At 29.9% G+C, this 25,209-nt stretch overlaps 1 protein-coding gene across 2 annotated transcripts; it reads right to left on the reverse strand.

Moving 5' to 3' along the window:
* Positions 1-1,201: 1,201 nt before the first annotated feature.
* Positions 1,202-24,841, reverse strand: Pdi (protein disulfide isomerase). Of its 2 annotated transcripts, none has more exons than XM_076477837.1 (10): positions 24,619-24,841; positions 21,795-21,992; positions 17,058-17,329; positions 11,503-11,607; positions 10,750-10,875; positions 9,222-9,422; positions 7,652-7,772; positions 6,558-6,736; positions 4,553-4,642; positions 1,202-1,728 (listed from the first exon to the last, which is right to left on the reverse strand). In XM_076477837.1, the coding sequence occupies exons 1-10, from the start codon at positions 24,767-24,769 to the stop codon at positions 1,669-1,671; spliced, it is 1,503 nt and encodes a 500-aa protein (XP_076333952.1). In that variant the 5' UTR covers positions 24,770-24,841; the 3' UTR covers positions 1,202-1,668. The 2 variants fall into 2 exon arrangements, with proteins under 2 accessions (XP_076333952.1, XP_076333951.1); XM_076477836.1 differs by lacking the exon at positions 4,553-4,642 and adding an exon at positions 4,408-4,497 and having other exon boundaries at positions 24,619-24,836.
* Positions 24,842-25,209: the final 368 nt, after the last annotated feature.

Raw genomic sequence — 25,209 nt, forward strand, 5'->3', positions numbered from 1 at the left:
TCTAGTGTATCTATTCATTTCACCAGCTAACTCGCATTTAGGATGCCCCAGTTTGATGGTAGCTGAGAGTAAGTGTATGGAAAGCAGGGCTTGGACCATTTTATACGATAATTTAGTTGAGTTACTGTCGTGACTGAGGATCAGGTGATGGAACACTGCATCATTATTTTGGATACAGTCCAGTTTACTATCAAAAGCACGAAAGAGGTACAGCTTCAAGATTAAAATCTATTTGAATATGAATTGCACCAACATATCAACCTAGTAGAAAACAAAGCTGTCTATGAAAACCAAGTCCAAAGAGACTCATAAATTAATGAGCTGCATCCGTTTCATAGGAAAGTGTCTTCTGAAATGGTTTATGCAGATAGTGAAGTCAACAATTAATTAAAGAGCTACCTAGTAAGACAATTACCTATTCCTTAGATGTGAAAGATATTATCACCACAATACATGCAGTTTCATGACTTTGAACAGGTTGTAAGAGAAGGAAAGCTGCAAAATGAATATGGGAGTTGGCTTGACAAATGCAGGTGTAAATTGTGTATTGGAATTTACCCGAGAAACAGCACACCAGCTGTCATATGCATATGGGAATCAGCTTGAAAAAAGTTACTTCATTGTATATACCACTCACTGAGTTACATTCGGGCAGACTCAGAACCAAAAAATCATTGTTACTGGTAAATTAAACTTTTACTACCATTTCTCTCTCAGATCACAAAGATACAATAATAGAATGGTTGCCAGATCTGTATGCACGTGTTAACAGTTACAAAAGTGATTTAGAAATAAATATATTTTTATTAAATAAAATGGAGAACTAAAAGTGAAGATAGTTTGGGTACCTAAATGAAAATTATTTATTTGGGCTACATTTTATCAGGCTTAAGAAAACATACAAGATTTAAACTAAACAAAATTAACTGAAAAATAATATGCAATGAAAAGGGGGTTTAATCTGGCATGAGACAACAGTTACATATGCTGATGACCTTCATTATTCAATTTGTTTTTGTGTTACTCATATAGACTGTGGACAAACAGTTATAAAATGAGAAACTGCTGACTTACCCCATTTTGTTGGTGTGAATTCCCAATTACTTTAAATACAAAATTAGCATTTTACACTGCTCTCAATGTATACAAGTTAAAACCATTTGTAATTTCATCCCATTGTATAAAATCACAATAACCAAAGTTGTTCAATATGTTGTTTATTGAACAACATCGAGAGACAGAAGTACATAATTTTCATCTAACATGGAACTTGTTTTTAAACCACTAAGTCTTGGAGAAACACGTGAACGTTAGTTCCTTAAAATAAAAGGAAAAAATATACCTCCCTAAAACATTTAGGGTTTTTGTTTTGTTTTATATATATAGAGTTCTTTACAATATGCTTAACAAAACTATAAAATATCAAATTTCGTGAAATTACTGGCAAGTTAATACAGAAGTAAAAAACAGTACTGACCACATGGGCCAACAATGAGTGTCAGGTCTTTGTATTTTCATTTATTAGCAACTGAAGAAATAAAACATAATCACTAAAAAAATGTATATGTCAACCATTGATTTCACAATGTAAAGCAGACTTTAATACAAAAACGACAATATTTTCAACTCTCCTAACCCTGATAACAGATGTTAAGGAATGTAACACATTTAAAGCTCGTCTCTCTTCTTCTGGTCTTCCTCTTCACCTTCTTCCTCCTCTTCCTCCTCCTGATAAAAAAGAAATCTCAATTATTAATACCTGAATAAACATCAATGGTAAATAAACACTGAAAGCACATGGATGGAAAATGATCTTGGTGGAGCTTGAATCCACTTATAAACCTATTTATTTACTTACCCTTCACAACTAATAGTAATTTACTGCATCATACTAAACAATTATTTTTGAATGTTGTAACACCATCGTAAAGATCCGACCAAACAAACTTAGTGAAATCACAGTAACGTTTAGCATGTATTAGTTGGATTTATGGCATTTGTTTATATTCATGTTACTAAATGTTTTGTTTGAGTCACACAGAGACTACTATACAGCTACACCTAGTGCAAGGGTGTCAGATTCCACCGAGAACTCATAACAGAGTTGCAATATCTTTCAGATTTGTGATGGTGATTTTCTGTAACTTATGGTTATTTACAACAGTATTTATTTAGTCATAACACTATCTATAACAAAGTTGTTAATACAGCTTGTTGTGAATGCAAAAATTCTATTTTTGTACCAAAACGTTTTTTCTTCTGATAGTGAAAGATCTTAATGATGTGAAATCTTAAATACAACAATGATTATTACCTTATTTACTAATGTAATAAATGTAACAAAGACAGAGAGCTTTTTGGAGCAAATTAAGGTATTTCTTTGAAATTTAGCATATAGGGTGACCTCTACTGTGAAGCAAGTCTAGAATGTTACTTTTGTAAAGAAAATCTTAGAAGTTATTTTTAAACTGTGCTAAACATGCATTCTGGGGTAATCAACAGAACAATGAGTGTTTTTACATTCTTCAAATGTTACAGACAGCTCAATTTGACTTTACTTACATCAAAAACATGTAATAAACAAACTGTCTTAAATTTAATCAGTTGAACTATTTTTCATTACAAAAAAAACTACTAAACCTTAAGAAGGTTTCAAATCTGTTGCACTTAAGACCATCCAACAATCAAAACTTACAGTTGATACATTTCTTTAGAATATTAAAAGATTTTGTTAATCATCTTATAACTAATTTCAAGTGAAATTCAGCATTATATCACAGGTAGAAGGAGTCCAAGTTTCAGCATTCTTTACTTCAGATTCGTTGTTGTAGGTTTTACTTACAATTAAGCATAAAATTTTTCAAAATTTACAGAAAATGGTATGCAATTATACACCAATGTATAAGCAGAGATAAATTACACACAAAATTAACGTAATAGTTAGTTTTAAATGAATATTCCTGATAAGTTCATGTATTTGCATTCCTCATTATTGGAATGGCAGAGATTTCACAAAAATATTGTTCTGAACTATACTTTTAAAATTTAAATTCTTGGGTACAGACAACTCTATAATCAGTACAATGTAATAAGCAGGTAGTCTCGAACATCTGGGAAAGGCATAGACAGTGCTGGAAAGTTAAGTTGTTGCAATTTAGTTTCTAGTAAAATTAATTTACATTATAATTTAAACTTAATTCTGATGAAAAAAGGGTTTACAGACTATACACAAGATGTTGTCCCCTTTCTCAAAAATGTTTCAATATCACCATTACAGTCTTCAAGATCTTTGTAACCTAGCTCGCCAATACATAAATAGTTGCCAAGACCAAATATTATCCAGTAGCTGAAAGATACAGATTTCAGTTACGAAAGATTTTTAATCTGCTTTTTATCTACACAAGTTGTAATTTTTAAGAGTCAAAATCTGTAACTGGAGTAACTAAACAAATGGAAGTTTAACAGTCAAGAGTTAATGTTAATAAGTATGTGAGTGAAACAGTAGTTTGAAAGCTTGACAAGTATAATTTTCAAAATTTCTATTGCAGCTAAAATACTAATTATTCAATTTAACATTTATAATTTACCAAAAAGCTTAAAAGATTATAATCATTACTGCTATCATTTTATTTTTTAATATCAAATATTTCAAGATGAATATAGAATGTATAGAGGAGATTCCTCAGAAAGAAACCTGGGTTATAACAGCACTAAGGCATCTAAATTGCACATGACGAATTCAGCTTTAGTAGCACGTGAAGACCCTGGAACAGACATTTAGTTCTACGTTTTGCAGTGTAATATTATAGCTTGATCAAGTGGGCACAGAATGCATGTCTTGCAGGTGGATCTCCCTCCGTACTCCCACTTAAACTTACACTACTATGGTAAGTTACTACTAGTTAAGGCTCTTTTACCACATTATTCTACTCCACTGAAAAATTACTTAGTATTTTACTTTATATACAAGGATTTTGTGTAACTTACCACTTTACATCACAACCCTGTTATTATGGTTTTACAGAAATTACCATATTCTGAAAATAATTTTTTTCTACAATTTGTAAGCCTCACAATGTATTTAGTTAAAAATTTGTCTAGTAAAAAAATTAAGGAAAATTCAACTGGGTGATCCTATGTAGTAGATGTCAGTCCAAGTTTCTACACAGGCCAGGAGAAAAGTTACAATCAATCCATCACCACACCAATAATAATCTAGTATTAATGAAGTAAATTATAAAAAATCTAAAATTTACAAAGCTTCCCCATAATCAGCAACTACTGAATTTATAATTATTTAAAACTTCCTGACATTAGTGTTAAGATGTTACACTTCTGTTAAACTTTAATTTCCCAACACCAAAAGATTAGAGAACATGCTATTAGTGAAGAAAGTTAGTACCCAACCTGTTCTTTAGGTGAAGCCCCATCTACTCCACCAGACTGTATAAAATTCTTGAGGCCATCTAGTGTACGCTCTCCACTGAAATCTATAACCTACAAAAAAATAAAAGATCAGCTGTAAATATCCTACTTAACAAACAAGGGTTACCTCATCAGGTGCAGCTCTTCCATATTCTCCGTCTGTCTCCAGGAACTTGCCAATTCCTACTAAAGTTCGTTCTCCATTATATTCAACTACCTACAAGAATACCAGCAACAGCTTAACTGATAAGTGTAACAAATATGAAAGACAATACTTTTACTGAAATTTAACCCTGTACAAACTTAGTTCAACCAAGAATAAAACACACCACGGGGTTTTGTGTCCTAAGGCCTCTGATGACCATTAAAGTATCTTGGACAGTGATATAAAATTGGTGATTGTTGGATAGAAATACCTGGTGACACTCCCCATTTCCAAGTACCTGTACCTAATTTAACAGCGAGATTAGAGGTAAGACAGACAACACCACTTACTGCAAACTCTTGGGCTACCCTTAACAATTAACAGTGGGATTGGATGCTACGTTATGTCTTCACCACTGAATGTTCAATGACTGGGACTCAAACCCATAACTAAAAACTCCCCTGTCGAGCCACAGTATGGTTGTACCAATTAATTTGGTTTTGTAAATTTTTTGTACCTGTGTAACCTATACCATAGAGTTTTCTCATTACAGACTTTGGTGGAAATCTCATGTAGATAATGAGATAAGAAAATGTTAATTCTTTCATTAGAGACTTAGAGATACTTCTCATAATTTAGAAGGTATGTTTATTACACTTTACAAGGTTAAGGATAAGAATAACTACCTTTGTTAACCATCACAACTATTGCAATGCTTTTTTCTTTTTTTTTGCTTCAGCTACCAGTCAAATAAAATTGTTAAAATAACATTAACCAATACAAACATAAAAAAAATGTTAAACACAACTAGCAGATTTACAGGAATCTAGTACACTTTTAATTACTTTAACTACAGTGTTCCAACAATATTTTTAAGTTACTAGGAAAACTGTGAAGATACTTTTATCCTAACTAAACTTTTAGAGGATAAATATTTTAAAAACTAGTGCACTGTGTCAAAAGCTTAAAATCACTCAACTAGTAGCTGAATTACTTCCAAACTCTGCTGAACACTTCACTTAACTACAACAACTATGTAATATTAGAAGAAAAAGCATATTAACAGTTGTGTAAATATTTTATAATAATTTAATAATCCAGTATATAACTCAAACTGAAGAGTAGGTAGCAAGAACACAGTCAACTCCACAAACAAAATGAGACAAGTGACTAAAGTTAATCCAGCATGTCACCACTGCAGTAGTTTGTTTTATTCTTTTCAAACACTGGCTCATTAAATATAACAGAATAATAACTATTCTGAGTTTACTAATCATTAATAAAATTACACACAAGTTACAGCTTATAGTATTAGGTTTGTTTACATAAGCATCATACCTGTTTTAAACACAAATTTTAGTGTAAAGTTGTAAATAAGTCATTTGAAATGTTATGAAGCTCAGTAATGAATTGGTGATTTATATCTAATAATTCAATAAATCACTGACAAGTTTATTCTATACACTGAATTAGGTATTTTTGTATAGTTTACGAGTGTAAAACCCTTACTGCTTTTGTCGGTCCGAGCATAATTAACTCACGTTCCTACAATCTCTACAAGACAGAAAACATTTACAGATTACAACTACCCAAACTTTTAAGCAGGTATCTGACATAATAAAGATTAAAAGTGATTAAAAACAAATTGCCTTTAAAGCTAGAACTAGTTATATTTAGTACTGATTGGAATATTATTTTAATAGTGTTTAACAGCCAGTGAACACTTTTCTTTCGAGTGCACTTTGTCGTAAAACTTGGAAATTCAAATCTAATAAGAATAACTCTAGATACAACTTTAATGTTTATCAGTGTCTGACAAGAACAGGCCTTGAAACAATGCATATAATTACTAGTAACTGACAAGTAGGCCTAAAATTAATGCTTGAGATTAGTAATTGACTATCATAAAACAATAATTAAAAATCATCAAAGAACAACTGAAATAAAAGAACTTTCTACATACCCACATTACAATGTAGATACTCACCTCATTTGTATCTCTCTTATAAAGCTTAATAGTTGGAAAGCTGTTGATTTTTGTGTGATCAAGTTCATTCACAGTAGCATCCATCTTAGCAATAACTACTTTATCATTATCTTTGTACTTCTCACCTAGTTCATCATATATAGGAGCAAGTTGTTTACAATGTCCACACCAAGGAGCATCTGTAGAAGAAAATAACATTTAATCTTTATTGTAAGCTTTACTACAGTAAGTTAAATACTCATATTTATACCTGTACTTAAAAGTAAAACCATTTACCTAACAAAAGCAAACTAAACCAAATGTGAAACGAGTGCTCAGCAAAATCAACATCCTAGAAAATACCCTAATTGTCTTTTACATAAAAGTTGCTTAGAAATAAACTACAAGTAGAATTTGTTCACCATATATTTTGTTTATAAAAGTTTGCAAGGTCAGTTTCATTTCTCTACAAACTAAATTTAAAACTTATAGGAAAAGTAGATAAAATCTACACTAATTTACTTTAACAGAGATCATATGAAAAAGGGTTTAGGTGTAAGACATTGCATCAACTTAGTCTTCCACCTCAAAAATTCCAAATTACAGTTTGACCAACATAAATAGATGACATAAAACACAGAATTTGAAATTCCTAAATTATAATATATTACCATTGTGTGGACAGGATTTCTACCCAACATTATTCTTACGAGGTAAGCCAGTGAAAAAATGAAGTAGTTACAAAAACACTAATCCATATGCAAAATATTAATTTGAATACAAAATTCCTCAGGTTAAAGAGATGCACAAAAATGAACTCCTTACATTTTATTGTACCCAAAATACAAATCCTAAACGTAACACAATCTCCATTATTGAGATTAATAACTGATCTACAAGTGATCGAGTCTATTATTCTGAACATCTGTAGTAATCTATAATACTTTACTTGGTAACTCACCAAAATTCCATTTTTTTTTTCACTGTAGAAAACCACATTAAAAGTACACATTCACTAGAGACACAGTACTCCAAAAGTGTATCTAAAAAATGTATTTAACAAATGATTTGAAATAACAGCAACTCTTACTTTAACACAAACACCTTGTACTTACAAAATTCAACTAAAACATCCTTAGACTTGTCAAACACCACTTCATCAAAATTCTTAGCAACAAGAACCTTCACTGGATTTTTATCCCAGTCTTCTGGTATATCTTGGGACAACAGATGTTGCTATGGTGATAAGACAAATATTATATTTTGTTTCTTTTAAAAAAGTTCAAATGTTCACACTTTCCTTTAAATGCTAGTGTATCTAAAGTCATAAATCAAAACAGTTAATTTATTATTACTGCCTGTGGTAACAATCAGTTTTTATAAATGAAAGAATATTACCAACATAAATTAGTAGGCAAATACAGATTTAGCTCTTTTTTTTTTTTTTTACTACAGTTAGATCAGATTTAACATAAGAGTTAAATAACAATATTAATATCATTATAGTTTTACAAGTAATTTTCTTCACTCTAGGACAACTTGCTCAAAGTAAGAATAAGTGCCCTCAAAAGATAAGATTTTTACCAACATTAAAAGACAAAACTGTGTTTGCTTGTACCCAACTCCAAGATAACCATGCTAATTTCATCCAAAATCTGTACATAAGCACTATGGGAACATCCTATTTCTATTTTGCAAAGCATATTGCTTAATTACTCCCATTCCATTGACTCTTTAGACAGTGTTTAATATTAAAGGGATTCAAGGTTAAAGTATGAAAGTTACTAGACTGTTCCTCAAACAATCATGCTATTCTCATGGTCAATGAGATTTAAGGTGTTAAAGCATGGGATCACTTCTAAATCTTTATTTGTTGGTAGATAGAAAGCAAACTGAAAATACTTACGAAGAATTTTTGTCATAACTTTAAGTTGAAGCTAAGTTTGTTAGTTATTACTTTGAAATATATGATTGCTGTTAAACTTGCATTGTGTTTTATTTAACAATTTCTGTTATCCAATGGGTATTTCTGCTTGTTTTTTTTATAAAAAAGTTTTATTATAAATGATCCATTAAAAGAAGTAAAGAAGATTTTAGTATATTCAGGTCTTATGCATTCAGGCTTACTATTATAATTTTCTTGTTTGTTAAGATGTTAAAACAAAGTTGAAGAAAGCTACCTGTACTATTTACACCACAGGTATCAAATCCTGTTTTAGAGTTACAACTATTTATAAATTACTACTGATTAAATGGGGAGGGTGAGTTCATGTTCTTTTCATTCACTCTGTCCTTTTTGCCCAGTTACTAAACAAAGAGTAATGTAGTTCCAAATTAAATTATTTTTTACAGATGAAATTAGGTATGTGTGCATGTGTGTGTTAATATTCAAATGAAACTTTGCCGTCATTAAACTTGGAAAGCTTAATAAGATTAAAAACAAAAAACTTTCTTTAAAACAATGTTTTCCTACACATTATTCTTTCAGTCATAAAAAAAAACCAAAAAACTTTTACATCAAATATTTCCCAACTAATGTCATGTTACTCACCATTATATTTAGAATATAATCAATGGTTACGAGTCCAGGTTTCGAAATTGGCAGTGAAAACTGTTAATCCCCAAAACTATTACCCTTTTAAATAGCTAGATAATACATTACAGCAAGCAATATACTTTACACACCTTAATTTTTCCATCCAAAACCCCCTGCACAAAGTTACGAATATTTTCCACAGTAATTTTAGTTGTTTCTGGCTTGAATTTATTCATCTCATCCTCTAAGACAATAAGCCTCATATCTGGAGTATCTTCCTTCTTCAAGCCAAAGAACTCCATGATTCGTTCATGGTCTTCTTCGTCAGTGTCAATTGTAACAAACAGGACCTGCAAGAAATTATTCATGATCTTGAAGGTACATATACAACCTCTTAGTTAACCTTATCTAGCATTAACAGAAACCAAACTACAGATCCATTACTGGTTAATTCCAAACTAGACTTACTTTGCTATTAAAACAAAAGTTATCTAGTGCAGACACCAAGCCTAAACTAAATACAAATGATACACTAAATATTTTTGTGATGCATAACATTTTAAAACATCAAAAATACCTTTCAGAGGTATCAGGAATTACACAAAAAGTAAGAAAGACGTTCTTACATATACTAAAGAATTGGGTACTTTTTTTTTCTCTTTTTTAATGACAAAACTAAAGTGAATGTTTATTACAGCAGCTTACAGTAAAAAAACAAAAGAAATCCAAACTTTTATAAATTTATAACTTCAACCATTATCAAGTTAATGCTCCGGCTTATCATTACTACAATAAAAAATAATGTGTTTTGAGTTATAAACAACATGAAACTGAAAACATTTACAGATCACCCATTGGTATTTGAACAATGTACTAATTTTCAGGGTTTCTTTTAAACATGGAACATAGAAGGCCATTATGCTGTTTTGAAAAGTACACTTAAATATAAAACTCTTTAAAATTTTCATTGCAGGAAAGTAAGTACTTTTTTAAATGAAAAGATTCTTGAAAAAAGTGTTAACATTCAATGGCTTGAAGCTTTCAACTTCTGCCTTCATTAATTTCTAGCACATTTATTTCTTTGTTAGAGATATCAAGAGAAATTCATAATTCCACCTAAACAACAATGTTCAAAAGGTATTTTTGCAGGGTGTTTTTTTTCTCCACCATTGCAAAAATGCTAAATGTTTGTGACTTTAAAACTGTAAGAATGTTTCTTCAGTTCAAACACTCCAGCTGTAGGACACAGTCATGAGTATGGCAGTATACAAGAACTCCACCATGTGACACCAATTACAACTATAATAATATTCAAACTTTTCATAATTAATTTTATGGATAAGATGAATGTCACTTGTCAACTAAAATTTATTAGGCAAAAATTCAAAGGGCCCCCATCTTCCAAGCAACTAGTCACTTTGTTCCTAAACATTTGGAAATATATAACCATTAAAAATAAACATGCTGCAAATATATATATATATATAAAATGGATTCCATAATTCACATGAATATGGAACAACTATTCCTATCATGTCCAACACCAGCTGAAAAACTAAGTTACACCAGCTTATACAACTGAGGATCTGTAGTTTCTTGCATTTTTTTTTCATTATTATTTATTAATAATTGTCTATCCTGAGAATTAAAAACTTCTCACAGCCAATGTAGACATACCTTGTTTTTGAATTCTTTAGCAATGTTTCGAAAGTCTTCTAATATTTTTTCATATTCAGATGCAGTCTTACTAATGAAAAGCAAGTTGTGAGATTTGATTTCACCTCCAAAGATCTTCTGAGCACTCTAGATTAAAAAGTAATAACTATAATAAGACCAATTCTAAAGACAGAAGAGACAAAGTTATCTTGTGGTCATTTAAAACCAAGTTACCACTTGTAAAAACATTTAAAAATGACAACAGTTCACGTCTCTTAAACATTTATAAAACAGTTCAAGTTTAATTTAGTTATCTATAATCAACATAGCTTATAACATGTTAATGATGTTACTTTGTTTTCTAAGAAAAATATTTGAAGAACAGAGGCCCAAGTAACAATCAGTACAATCAAATCATCCAATCTAATATATACATTTAAAATGTAAATTAGCTGTAATAAAGTTTTAAACTGCTCATATTTGAAAAGAAAGGTCATTCACTAGAAAATATTAATTTAATTCATGTCCTGTGCGGAGGATGTTTTAAACCTAAAGCTATCCATTTACAATTTTCTTACATTATTTAGTTTTGAAATTTGTTTCATCAATTTATGCATTCAGTATCTCAAGATTCATTCACAGATTTCGAAACATTGTATTTTGTATGATTGAGCTCACAAGATACAGTTAAAATATTTTATCAACAGGGAGAAAACTAGCAGATCAGTTTATACACTAACTTACTGGGTACACAAGACTGTATTAAAAACAAACCTCATGGTTAAATTCTACAACAAGTGGAAGACTATTGGCCTTTACGAACTTCTTTATGTTATCGACTGTCAGGTCACCTTCAAAGACATTCTTACCCTCATCAAACTGAAAGAAATTGAAGAGAGCTAATATATCACTCACTATGAAAAAATTGTGAGAATACAAAATAGTTCTATTGAATCTTTAAAGAAAAGAAATGTAATGATAATATTCACACATTTATTTGTGTTAACAACCTATCTTATTGAGCCTATTCAGGAAAAGGTTTCCAAAAACAGATTTATTAATTATTTACCAATTTATACAGTTATATTTAATGACATCAACTTCATTACTAAAATCATTTTTAAGTCAAATATAATTAGGACTTTATTTTTTAAATGAATACACATTTAAAATCAGTATAAGCCATGATTTCATAGATCTATCAATGGATTTCTCATTTATTTTTTACCTTGCTACTCAATGACCTACCAAAAATAACCACTTTCTTTCTCAAATCAAATATCCTTCTAACTTTGACTTGCTAAATGAACAAACATGAAGCTTTAAAATTATGTAGATCTTTATAAAAATAGTGTCCTAAAGTAGGAACGATGAGATTATTGTATTAATAAAACTTACAAGACTTAATATTTATTTGTATTATTCTCAGATGAAAAGTGAAACCATTTCCTTGTGACTGCATTTGTTTTTTCACATCATACACCTTCAATCACTTACATTCAACTATGAAAATTTTACCCAATGTCATAAAAAGATTGAATCACCAACCTATGCAAATTGTTTGCAGCAAATACAAGTTTTGGTAAGTCTAGAACTTACATATACAATAGGTTCCTAATTATTAAATGGAACAATCCTGTCATGAGCCAGACTAGTGTCAACTTTTTCTAAAGGTTATTCATAAAAGCCACAAGAAAAGTTCTGCAGATACATTAAACAGAAGGTAACTGACATGCATGTCTCACCAACAGTACATAAAATAATAATTCACAAATATCTTGTCCTAGGAAACCTGTTCCAACAACATGAAGTACAGTGTTTGCTGCAAGGTTCACATGGATGGAAAATTTAAGGTTTGCAAAGCTCCTAGTAAAGTAAATGTGATCTCTCTTTTTAATGCCATGACAACTGACACCAGTTAAGTCAAACGAGCCTCTATACATGTACAACAAAATTATTATAACTGTATGGCAGCACCAAAAAATCTGCACAACCATTTCTATAAACCATACAATAAGAAGCCAGTGTTCATGGTACCTAAAACCAGAGCTGTATAATTAGTGACATTTGTCATTTGTTAATTCATTAACTGACTAGCCCATTAACCCTGGTTATCATTTTCTGTGGAAGAAACATAATTTTAGTGTATTAATTTTATTAAACTCCTTTGTGCTTAAGTTACACAAGTTAGTAAAGCACAAAATAACTAATATACAACTAAAATATAGATTACAAGTTCTTACTTCTATAATGAAATATTTCTTAAAATCTTGAATTTCTCCCAGTGAGACACTTTCTCTAGATATCCTGTCTTTATATTTTGTGTACCACCCCTCCAGTAACTACAAAACTATATGTAAATTACTCACTATAAAATCATCATTGCCCAGACAAACAATGTCTTTTTTGTTTGTTTGTTTTTTTAAATTGACTTCAAACTTTGGTTACAAATCTACCAAACAGAAAAGCAGACATCCTGCCACACCCACTTGTCACATCCTCTCTTTCAGAAACTGTTAATAATTCTCTTATATCTTTGATATACATTACCTATACCCAATAGAAAGTCAAGGTTTATCTATTGAATGATGTATTGTATAACATTATGTTCTAAAATGTTAAACGTCAATTTTAATCAGAGCACAAGCTTTGTTCTCATGGGAAAGCTAGCAACTAAATGAATTTGTAAAGGCTTTTGTCGCATAGTTAGAAGCCAGAAAAAGTTTGAAACTTAAGAGAAATTGTGTACTAATAGTATAAAAAAAGTAGGGTTGTCATCAACAGTAAGAAAACAGAAGACTGGGTATTTTATTTCTTATTTTCCCTGTTTATTATTTATTTTTTGTTATAAAGTTAACTAAAATGTAAAATAAGGATTATTTTTAGGTTAGTTAAGATTACATTAGGTAAAATGATTATCACAACAAGCATGCAAACACCTCGTGAGTAATGTAATTCAATTGAGTAACATGAGCTGCACATTCCCAAAGTGACTTACAACTTTTAATAGTGTAGATAATAGTTAGACATGGTTTAATAAACCAATAAAACTAGATTATAAACTAGATATTTACCGTTATGAGCTAAAACCTACTTACAATAAATTCATGAAAAAAAAAGGTTTTATTTTAGTTTATTAAAAAATGTTTCACAAAAAAATTTATGTAAAAGAGCTAACATTAACTGAAAGACTGCCAAATTTTGTGACTATATACACACTATATTTAAATATTTAATCTATAAAGACTAAATAAATACAAAGATCACATGGTCAGTAAAATTGACTTGAGTTTGTGTTGAGAAAGTTAATCCTACAATGACAGTACTGGTTTTTTTTTGTTTTTTTTTTAAATATATATCACCAACCTGTTTCTGTGAAACTATTTGTAACGATATTTACTATAATTATGAATTTGCTAAATCTTCATGAGATTTAACCTTTCATTCTGTTACAAATTTGTATACAAAAATACTTCATCTTACAACCTTCATATTTAATATCCATAACCTTTAGAATCTACTACATGAATATTAAAAGTTTGACCTCAAATCGACATACAGTGTGCAAATTTAAAAATTAAAAATAAAATGAACACAGCTTTCTCTTTTGAGAAATAATTCACTGCTGCAATTTGATTCAACACTATTCAACTGTTTGTAATTTCCTGACTTGTATTATAATACATTCACTCATGTCTAAAATGAACATATGCACAATGAGAAGACATTACTAGGTTCCCATAAGTTTGCACATGTATCTGACAAGTGTATGCAGTCACTGCCCAGTGAGCTAAGCCTTATTACAATTCTAAGTAACTTAAAGTTATACTAAAATTTTTTAAAATGTTCATTATTATGATGATGTTATGTTCAAGCATTATTAACAGGGTAATCAAATGAAGTGAATATTGTTTACTTCAAGTAAACAAATTTGATTGTCAAATGCTTATGTGCCTTTAACAAACTCTGATTTTCAGCAGACGTACAACTTATTAACAAGTTTCTCAAAACAAAAACAAAAAACAAATATTGTGCACATAATGTAACAGGTCACATAATTGAAGTTTCTGCCACTTTAAAGAGTAGAACTTCCAAACAATGATAATCTAAAAACACAGCAACACTATGAAATTTGTGAAACAAATGTCAAAAGTATTGTGCATCAGATCTCGATACAAGTTAACTTTGACTGACCACATGATCAATTTGTTTAAAGTTTTTATATCTTCTTGATAGTCTTCAGTGTGTGTGTGTGTGTGTGTGTGTGTGTGTGTGTGTGTGTGTGTGTGTGTGTGTGTGTGTGTGTACATTTTACATACAAATAAAAACTCATTTGAGAGAATTATCTTTAATAAACTAAAATAAAGATTTGTCCATTAATTTATTGAGTATTTGTTTTTTAGTCAGTGCACAAAGTAATTTTCATATTAAGGTTAAAAATACTTGTCATCTCAAAATTCCTTTGTGTAAACCTCCTAAATACTTTTGTTTTCTTCATTAAGACTATATTTTAACAGATTTTATTTATCCTAACTTAACACAAGATCAGTCAATTTGACAAAGAATTAATTTAAATCACATTTTTTTTCTAGAATAACTTCAAGTTGTAACTTAAAACCACATTCAGTTATCATAAGTAGCTTTATGATTGTAAAACTATACATCTATTTATAATTTTCTTTTTTTTTTAATTTCCCTTTGAACTGTGTTTAACAACTATTCATACCATAAGTTGTAAGTTGCTTGGGGCACACACAGCTTACATTATGCTATCAAATTACACTACCCATGTGTTTGCCTCATAATATTCTTATTATATTACAATTTATTTTACCTAATCTAACCTTAACTAACCTAAAGAAATCCCTAGTTAAGTTTCTTAGTTTTATAATAACAAATAAATAATAAACACAAGTTCCTACCCAGGCTTTTTTTTCTGTAGATGGATAATGATATTTAGCCTACTTTTTTTATACTAATGATTGTAATGCACCAAATAACTACCTACCTAATTAAATGACATACTAGAGAAAGTAGGCTAATAAGCAAAAAGTAGAAAATTTCTCTTAACTCTCAAACTTAATTCTGGTTATCCAAGTATGCAACAAGAGCTATTACAAAATCATCTAAAATAGTCTTAACTTTCCCATGGGAATGAAGATTGTATTCAGAATGAACTTAATTAGCTTTTCAGAATACAACATTATACACTACGTCATTTGATTGATGAAAAACCTCGACTTTTTATTAACTATAAGTAATATATATATTTAAATGCAAGAGGGAATTGTTAACGTATTCTGAAAGTGAGTGGGGGTGACGGGAAGGGCCCGATTTTCTATTGATAGCTCTGTAACCAAACAAAACTGAATAAGAAAGTCTTGTGTATTACACTCAAAGTTTAGGATTTTTTAAAATATTTCCTTGTAGATTTAGCAACTTATATATACTATTAAAAATATATATTGTTAGTGAAGACTATGATCTACTAACTGGTATAACATACAAATGGTAGTTTAATAACATCCACATTAAAGGAAAGCCAGGGCAAAAGAGTTAAAGATTATTGTTGTAACTCTAATTTTAAGCCTACTTTTCCAATCATGCACCAACACACTTTATAAAGTTTGTGCATTTCCAAGGTGTTTGGATATCAACAGTTTTAAAACTATCTTGCAACTGAACCAGCCAATTCAAAGTAACCTCTAATATCAGTTTTGGTTTAGCATAAATATTAAAGCATACCAAACAATCTTGTATTAAGTGTACAAATAACTTGTATCTGAACCCAGTACTTCCTTCTCTCCCTCAAAAGATTTCTCAGTAGACTTGAAAGAATTGACAACCTGACAATAGAAATGACCAACTCCTACCTGATGAATGAAGAAAGACAATTATCCAAGAGCAATGAGAATATGGCACCTTGTAGAACTTGAGTTTAGAACAGAAAGTACATCAAAACATTTTTATAGTAAAGAAACAAGTAAACTAAGTTATTTAGGTTTGACAATTCACAAGAAAAAATTTTCTCACTGCAGCAGGGATTTTCTTTCACAGTTTTTCATTTGAGAAAACACTTATTTAGTGACTGATATGATACAGGGCATTCAACTGTCAAAGACACAAAATCTATAAATATGGTCTGGGTGTATTTCTCCAAGTTTCCCTCTACCTATTACAAGTATATTTAAGATAGTACAGTGGGTTAAAGCTTTTTCAGTCAAAAAGCTATCATCCTAAAATTAAGATATTCAGAAGGGGGTAAGCATTAAGTTTAGTTGTTTTAATAATACTATATCCAATGTTTTATATGAAGGATATACACCAACCTTCTTGTATAGAATGATGCCATCTTTCTGGACATCTAATTCTTTATAAACTTCATCCTGTGAGGTGATGGCAAATGGATAATCATCAGTTACTACAGCAGCATCCAGAAAGACTTTAGCTTCTTTACTTTCCAGATCTTTAAAGAAACCTACAATAACAACCTCTGATCCTTCCTTGAACTGTGTAGTTTCTTCAACTGTCTTAAGTGTAAGTGCAGGTGGTCCAGTTTTCTTTTTCAACCAAAGAATAATTTCATCAGCTTGACGGCCACCTGTTAATACAAAGATTACAGTTTCAATGACCAAATTTCTTTGTCATGCAAGAATCAGAATGCATTACAAGCTTATTAGAACAAGACATTTCAAATGACAACAAAATGAAAAAGAATGTTCTGGTTGTTAACCACTACACTTTGCCTTACCATTTCAATTTCATAAATAATTTGACTGTACCAATTGCACAAAAACAAATATTTTGAAATTCCACTGAAATAAGTTAAGAATTAAAAATATATAAAAGCATAAGAAAAACAATGTTAACCACAATCAATGACAGATTTTTATAAAACAACAGCACACCTAAAATGAAAATGTTTTAAAGTATTATTTGTATTTAAATAAACTAACAAGAAAATAGAAATCCACACAGGTTTCTAAAACAACATGACAAGCCACTTTTATTTACAAACATGCTTAAAAATACAAAAAAAGCAAACCTTTAAACATTGGTTCAAATTCTAATTTCAGATGTATACCTAACTAATATAATTAAGTTTACTTCATAACCATTATTTGTCTGTTGACTTTACAGGAGTGAAAGCCATGAAAATGCAATTTTTTTTTTATGTCTAAGATTAAGTGATAAGAACTTGGCAATCAATAGAAAATGATAATCAATTAATAATCAAATATATCAAGTATGTCTCATTTTCAAGAGATATGGGTAGTAGAAATAACATTAATTTTCATTAGTTAATGCTTTCAAATGTTGCAACATTAGGTTCAAAACTTAATTAAATAAAAAATAAATGACAGAAATCACCATATTCCAACTGTGAGATAGTTCAAAAACAATAACCTGAAATATTTAGATTAATAAAATTAATACAACTAATTAAATTTATTATTTTGAATAACATCAAATTGCAAGGTAATTATTGTAGGCAATTGACTAATCAAGTTAAATTGGTCAAGCTCTAATTATGATATTGTTTTCTCTCATTCAAGATTAACCCTTTCAGCATGGGTTCTTACCTTGGGACTGACCTCAACCATTTTGTGCTTGTTATAGTTTTAATTTATATTACTTTTAAATTAGTAAGCATATAGTCACACAATTTGACAAATTATTAACAAATTTTACAATGCTTTCATGCAAAATCTTTTTTAAAAAGCATGCAGCCATGTATTTCTCATGCATTTATTTTCACACATTTTCTATCCAACTTAAAGTAATTTTTCAGATTTTACAAACAGAATCTTAATAATGTCCAGATAGTTTTATTAAGTTTAAAAAAAACATTGTTATTTTCACTAACAAATCTCCAAGAGTTGGCTTGACTGATTTTGCAACCACCATAAAAAATTAAGAAATAAATACAAATTATGCCTTTGTTTTCATAAAATAACTAGAAATAACTCAAAAATACAAATGTTTAGTCCAAATAGCTTAAATGTCATAACATTAAATATTTATTTTATTGACCTGATAGCCATTGGTAGTTAATGCCACAGAAGTTACAATGACATGGTGTATGTGCACTTGTTACTAGGTCCAAGAATATAAAAGTGACCTGTATTGGCTGTGTTCTAAGTAGACTAGTATTTTGTAAAGGGCAGTCACATTTCAGTTATAATACATTACATATGTACAACCATTATCATCATTTACAAATAATTTATTTACCTTATATTTCTTTAAAAATACAGAACAGTTAACATAGAAGTAAAGCAAACAATTATCCCTTCTAGCTACAACCTTTGTACTCTGCTGCTGCTTGTCACAGATTGCTAAGCCTTAAGAAGCTTCGCTCCTGGAGGACATGAAATAAATTTTTAGGTTTTACACATGCAATTGAATAACCAAAAAATAAGTTATTATATTGATACCATAGAATTTCATAACAATTTATCAAGTTTAGTAACTAAGCTATATTAGGGGATAAGAAAATTATGCAATTTCAAACAGGCTAAAGACTCAACCTACCAGCATGAAGTGTATATAAGGAATGATTTTCAATAATGGAAAGAGGTGAGTGGTGCCATTGTGTCCCTTTCACTAAATTTAGTGACAGCTCAGTAAATAAAAGTTGAACAAGTGCTGCATTCAACATATCACACAACACAAAAAAAATCAATGTTTGTGTGTTTATTTCTAACACCTACATTTAAATTACAATATTAAATAATGGATAATATGGAAGTTTAAATTATAATCTGCAGTTTCATACCAAAATTAATTAATAACAAATTCATAAAATAATAATTCAATAAAATTTTGAATGCAATGACCCGCCTGGAAAGGGTTAAAAAAAATAGAAAGTCACATTTGTATTTATTTAATTTTTGTAGTAATTCATAGCCTTAACAAACTCACCTCTTCCATTCACTCATTACATACATTTCCCTTTAACAGTTGAAGGCATCAACATTTCCTACTAAAAAGAAATTTCAAAAGAAATTTAAAACAATTTCAGTAACTGACACCAATAATGGTCACAATTTGACCTGAACAATAACTGATTAATTGTCAGGCTAATTAATCAGTTATTCTCATATGGTACTTGAATACTATGAATAACCATAAATAGTAGTACCTGACATATTAATTTGGATTAGTTGGTTATTTTTGTGAAAGTGGGTAAATCAATCAAGTTTGTCATTTAATCACTATATTACAAAAAACTAAACCAGGAGACAGTTGGTATTGAATAGTTTTGTTCATACACTTACAAAAAAAAATTAAAAATTGGCCCATAAAACTTTTCCAAGTTTATTATACAAGAAATTATGGTTTCTTAAAGAATGATCAGTATTAACTGGAACTGTTCTGATATATAACCAAAAAAATCAACAGTTGCTACAATTCCTTTACAAACAAGAGTTTCAGTTTTGTATGTTAAATAACATAGCATTCTTCAATAACTTCTATAATAAACTTTAAAAACATTAAAAATAACATTTTTCATTAATGTAGATCAAAATTCATACAACTACAACAATGTCTATGTAATCTTGGTAGTTTTATACACTCAAAAAAACAACAATTCAAAAAATTCATTCAATGTAAATATTGAATCCTTTAACATCATAGTTCTCACTAATATGTTTTGCTAGAAAGAACAAATTAGCTGATCTTTATCATTATCATCAGTATGAAGTTTACTTCATGAAGATGTCCCTACTTGTGTATGCTCACAAAAACATTTATAAAATCGTACATATGTGCAAGAGTCAAACATTTTTTGTTTATTAGTAAATAAATTAGATTTTTAATGATACAAATCTTTCGATTTGTCAATGGTTAACACCAGTGACCTGAAGGTTAATACCACAGGAGCCTGCTGTTTTAAAAACTACGCACACAGACAAAGCTCAACATTCACTTTTGAAATAACAGAACAATGGATATGAATAATGTTAGGTTTTATTTCACAGATAAGATATTCTACACCAAATTGTTAGTAATCAACCATTCTATCATTCACATTTTAAAATGTGAATTAACTTAAGGGATAACAAACTAGACTTACATGTTATTGTTGAGCTGTTCTTAGCATGACTGAAATATTCAACAATTATATTTTGTTGAGGGTGATACAAGTAACTTTGGGTGTTGTCTCTGAGTGAACCCAAGAGTGAAACACGGTTAACTGTTTTAAAGTCTAAGTTAATCTATTAACTCAATTTATTTCATAAATTAGTGAGAATGGATAATTTAGCTTGTCATAACATATATCAATACATGAAACAAACACAAGTCCAAGCTAGTTCACAGACTTAAAGTTATTAGACACAGTACAGCAGATCAAGAATGTCTTATAGTTTTGGTTTTTCTTTAAAGTATATACTTTTAGCTCATAGCTCCATTGTATCTTGACCAATTTAAAATCTAATAACAGTTTTGGACTTCAGAAGTCAGTCAAACCCTTTTGATTAATGTATTTGACCATACCCGAGTTCTTACAGATTTACTCTACTTATGCTTAAAAGAATTTCAAGCTTAGGGTAGGCTGGCAAAAATCTTGACGAGTGATAAAATCAAACAGAGTATACATGCACCCCACACATGGTATTGCTGGTGCACAAAAATAAACCCCACCCATAACCTTAATCAAGACTCCTGAAGGCCCTCCCCAATTGTTTCAACATGTCTGACTGGTCAACAGCGTTAAAACATAAATAGCTCCTCTTTATCTAGGATAAAATTTTCTTACCAATATTTCCTTTATTCCATTACTAAAAAAACTTACTCAAATCGTCAAAATTATTTCTGCACATTTTGAATATTTATTAAGAACATGTAACTATTTCAGAATTCAAAAATATGACAACTTAAATGAATGATGTCATATTAGAGGAAGAAGGAGATCAGTATGTAACTATGAAACACAGAAAGAGAAATAAACAAGTACACTTTTCAACCTTATACTTAATGTTAACAAGCTACACCTGTATACAATTATACAAACATCTACATGGTATCTATCAAAACTTCAAGTTAACAATGCAATCTACCTGAGTAATCCAGTGGTTCAGAATCTCTAAAGAACTTCAAGGTTGGATATCCTCGAACACCATGTTTCTCGGCTAACTCCGTCTCTTCCGTAGCATCGACTTTGGCTAATTTAATATCAGATTTTTCATCAGCCAACTGAGTTGCTGCTTTTGCATATTCAGGAGCCAGTGCTTTGCAATGTCCACACCATGGGGCATCTTACAAAAAAATAAAAAAAAATATTGGTTTTGGAACAATCAAAAATTTAATTTTATCAGTGCTCAGACTAAAAACTCAAAAAAAAGAAGTCATTTTCACTCAAAAACAAAATTATTCTAAAATTCTATCAATGAAATGATTCTAAACTAATTCTATTTCTCTTAATTTGTAACATCACTTTAACTACTGTCAACAACAATGTAGTTTAAAAGAGATTATCGATACTGCGTACATCAGTTCTCCACTTCTAAGTACTGGCTGTGTTTGAAGTAACTATCAGAAACCAAACCTAATCCAGCTTTATCACAATTAACCATGACAATAACTTATTGATAGCAGATAATTATTCATGCCTTCCTAAGTTATAATTCTGTAGCACAGCTATAGTTAATAAGGTTATTGTTTTTGTTGGTTGTTAAATACTACAAACTAATACCTAACCTTAAGAGTGGACATCTGGGGGCATAGCAGTAGTACATATTGCACAGTTTTGATTGTTCTTTAAAATTACTTACATAAACAAACAATCAATTTACTTGTTTGTTCTGGCTCCCAAAATGAAGTTTGCTTTTCTTTCAATGGCTTTTTCATAAAAATATTATTCTTCATATTATACTAATTTAGTTAATAAAACTGAAATGTTCTAATTATATCCAATTTTAAATGTAAGAAAGATACATTTTTACTTTCACTGATAAGATTGGTTTTAGTGGTATATTTCACACTTTGTTTTACCTTAATTAATAACCATTTGTTTTAATTCATCATACAATACCCTTTTATTGTGCTACCAAATTATCAACCTATAATCTATTTCACAACCAGCATGGTTGAAGTTATGTTCAGAAAATGTATGCCTTCATCTATCAGAACAAGCAATTATAAAAAGACAAATTGATGGCATTGTCACTGTAGCCCAGAAAAATTAGTTGTGCATATAGTTAAGACAAATGTTTTAAAACCAAAGTGGTTACCCTCATTGTTATTTCTTGGACCATGCCCCAATTAGTTCTACCTCTAAAATATATAGATGTATTATCTTTCACCCCCCCTCTTCACCTCATCTAGAAGTTTGTAAATATTTCGTTACTAAAAGAAACCAGAATTTGGTTGTTCTTATTTAATGAATGCCAAACTACTCATACAATATTAAATAATTTAACATTTTTATAATAAATAAACAATACAAAAACATACATAGTAGTGTTGCCTAACATAACTTTATAAATAGAGTAGTTAACAGTTTGTTCAAAGTCCACTCTTAGAAAGTACTTGAGGTATTTTTCTGGAGATAATTAGGTAGTTTGCTTTGATCAAAGCACTCAATTAATAAGGTAAAGAATTATAAATTGTACAAACAAATAATAAAAGCTAAACACGAAGATAAAAACATCTGTGTACAGATAACATCACTTTGTTTTTGTACTATCGTTGGTATATATTCTGTACATAGTTGTAGTTGGTTTTATTACAGAATCAAAGGTTTAAACACTATGGATAACACCACTGCATGCATATACAGTGGCTGAATAGTGTATACAAATGTAATACTATAGAAGTGCTGGTCTTCTCTATAATAGTACCATCATAATATGTTGTTGGAGTAGAAAAATACATCAATACAACCACATAATAGCCTAAAACTATCTTTATTCAGATTTTCAAGAACTCCATGCATTTGCTTCATTATATTAAAAAGATCTGTAATACACCCAAGAAGTGACTATAAAAAAAATGAAATTAATTATTTGTTATATATTTACAACCTTTTAAAAGGCATGGAGATTAGGAATGCTACACAAACTTCTTGATGACGAGAAACCCACTTGAAATAAAAATGTATCTCAGAACGGCTAGTATGAGTATTAACACTTTTATGGATAAGCAGAACAAAGTTGTTCTCTGCTTATCAATAAAAGTAATACTCATACCAGCCGTTTCGAGACACAAAGAAACTTATAAGTATACTTGGTAGCCAGTAGAGCCTCTTTACTTCAATGTTTTCGTTTTTATAACATATGGGCAGCTTTGAAAGCACGAATGATCTATTACTCATATGTACATGTTAAAATAGACAAAAAATAAAAATCTTGCGACACCTCAGTATTTTGCAAGCATTTAACAAAATCTGCTGACTTAACAGTAAGTCATATGAAACACCATCAATTCAATTCGGCATTGAAAATTAAATACAGCTTACACGGTTCTTCCTGAAAAACACAATTCTAAAATTATATTCCTATTTACCCGAGTTAATATTCAACAGGATAAGAAAGATATACTGAAACAGCTCGAATGAGCTAGACCCGACAAGGACTACTACTTTTGCTTAGACGTTCGAAAAAACTAAATTAAATCTTAACTTCATATTTTAGCGAGAATAACATAAGGAAAAACTATTAGATCTATATAAAACTTAACAAAAGTACTAATAAACTTTTGTTTTAAAGCCTGAAGTGATTTACATATCTGACACCACTATCACATTGAAAAATTAATAAATTGCAAGACGAAGTGTAGCATCAGACATCTTATTCCTACTCCTCGCTAACTTACAGTTTAGCGACGCTATACATTATTTCAGTGCGGCGTTATGGAATTTGAAATATATATACATATACTTACAGAATTCGACGAGTATGTATTTATTATCTTTCAGAACTTTATCGAAATTGTCCTTATTTAACACTAATACATTTTCTTCTTTTTTAATTTCATCTTCACCAACGGCAATTACAACACAAAGAAACAACAAGCCAAAAGTACGAAACCACATCTTCTCATACACACAACCTAACGTTCACTACGAAATTATAAAAGGAAGATGACACACGTGGCACCAGAATAAATGTATTTTGGCGCATGCGTTAAAAAGAAAGTAACATCGTGTTGAAAATGGATTGGTCAAGCATAGGTCACGTGAAGAGGAAGTTCAATGTTGAGGTTGACGTGGTGCACTGATCTATACACACAGAGCACTGACGTGGAACTATATTAAAGTGTGTATAACATTAAGACCGGCTACATGTAATATTAAATTTTGTAACTTTTGTTTTATGTTTTTACCTTTCACACTTGCAAATGTGTAAATTAACTCAATATACAACTGTAGAGGCTAATTCTGAGTCTTCAAATAGTGTATTAATCATATCACACAAAGCTCATAAATAAGTGAATGTTTTTGGTCGAATAAGTCTCACGTTGAAATTGTTTTAA

Source organism: Tachypleus tridentatus, chromosome 13 (genome assembly GCF_004210375.1).
Source record: "Tachypleus tridentatus isolate NWPU-2018 chromosome 13, ASM421037v1, whole genome shotgun sequence".
Lineage (NCBI taxonomy): Eukaryota > Metazoa > Arthropoda > Merostomata > Xiphosura > Limulidae > Tachypleus > Tachypleus tridentatus.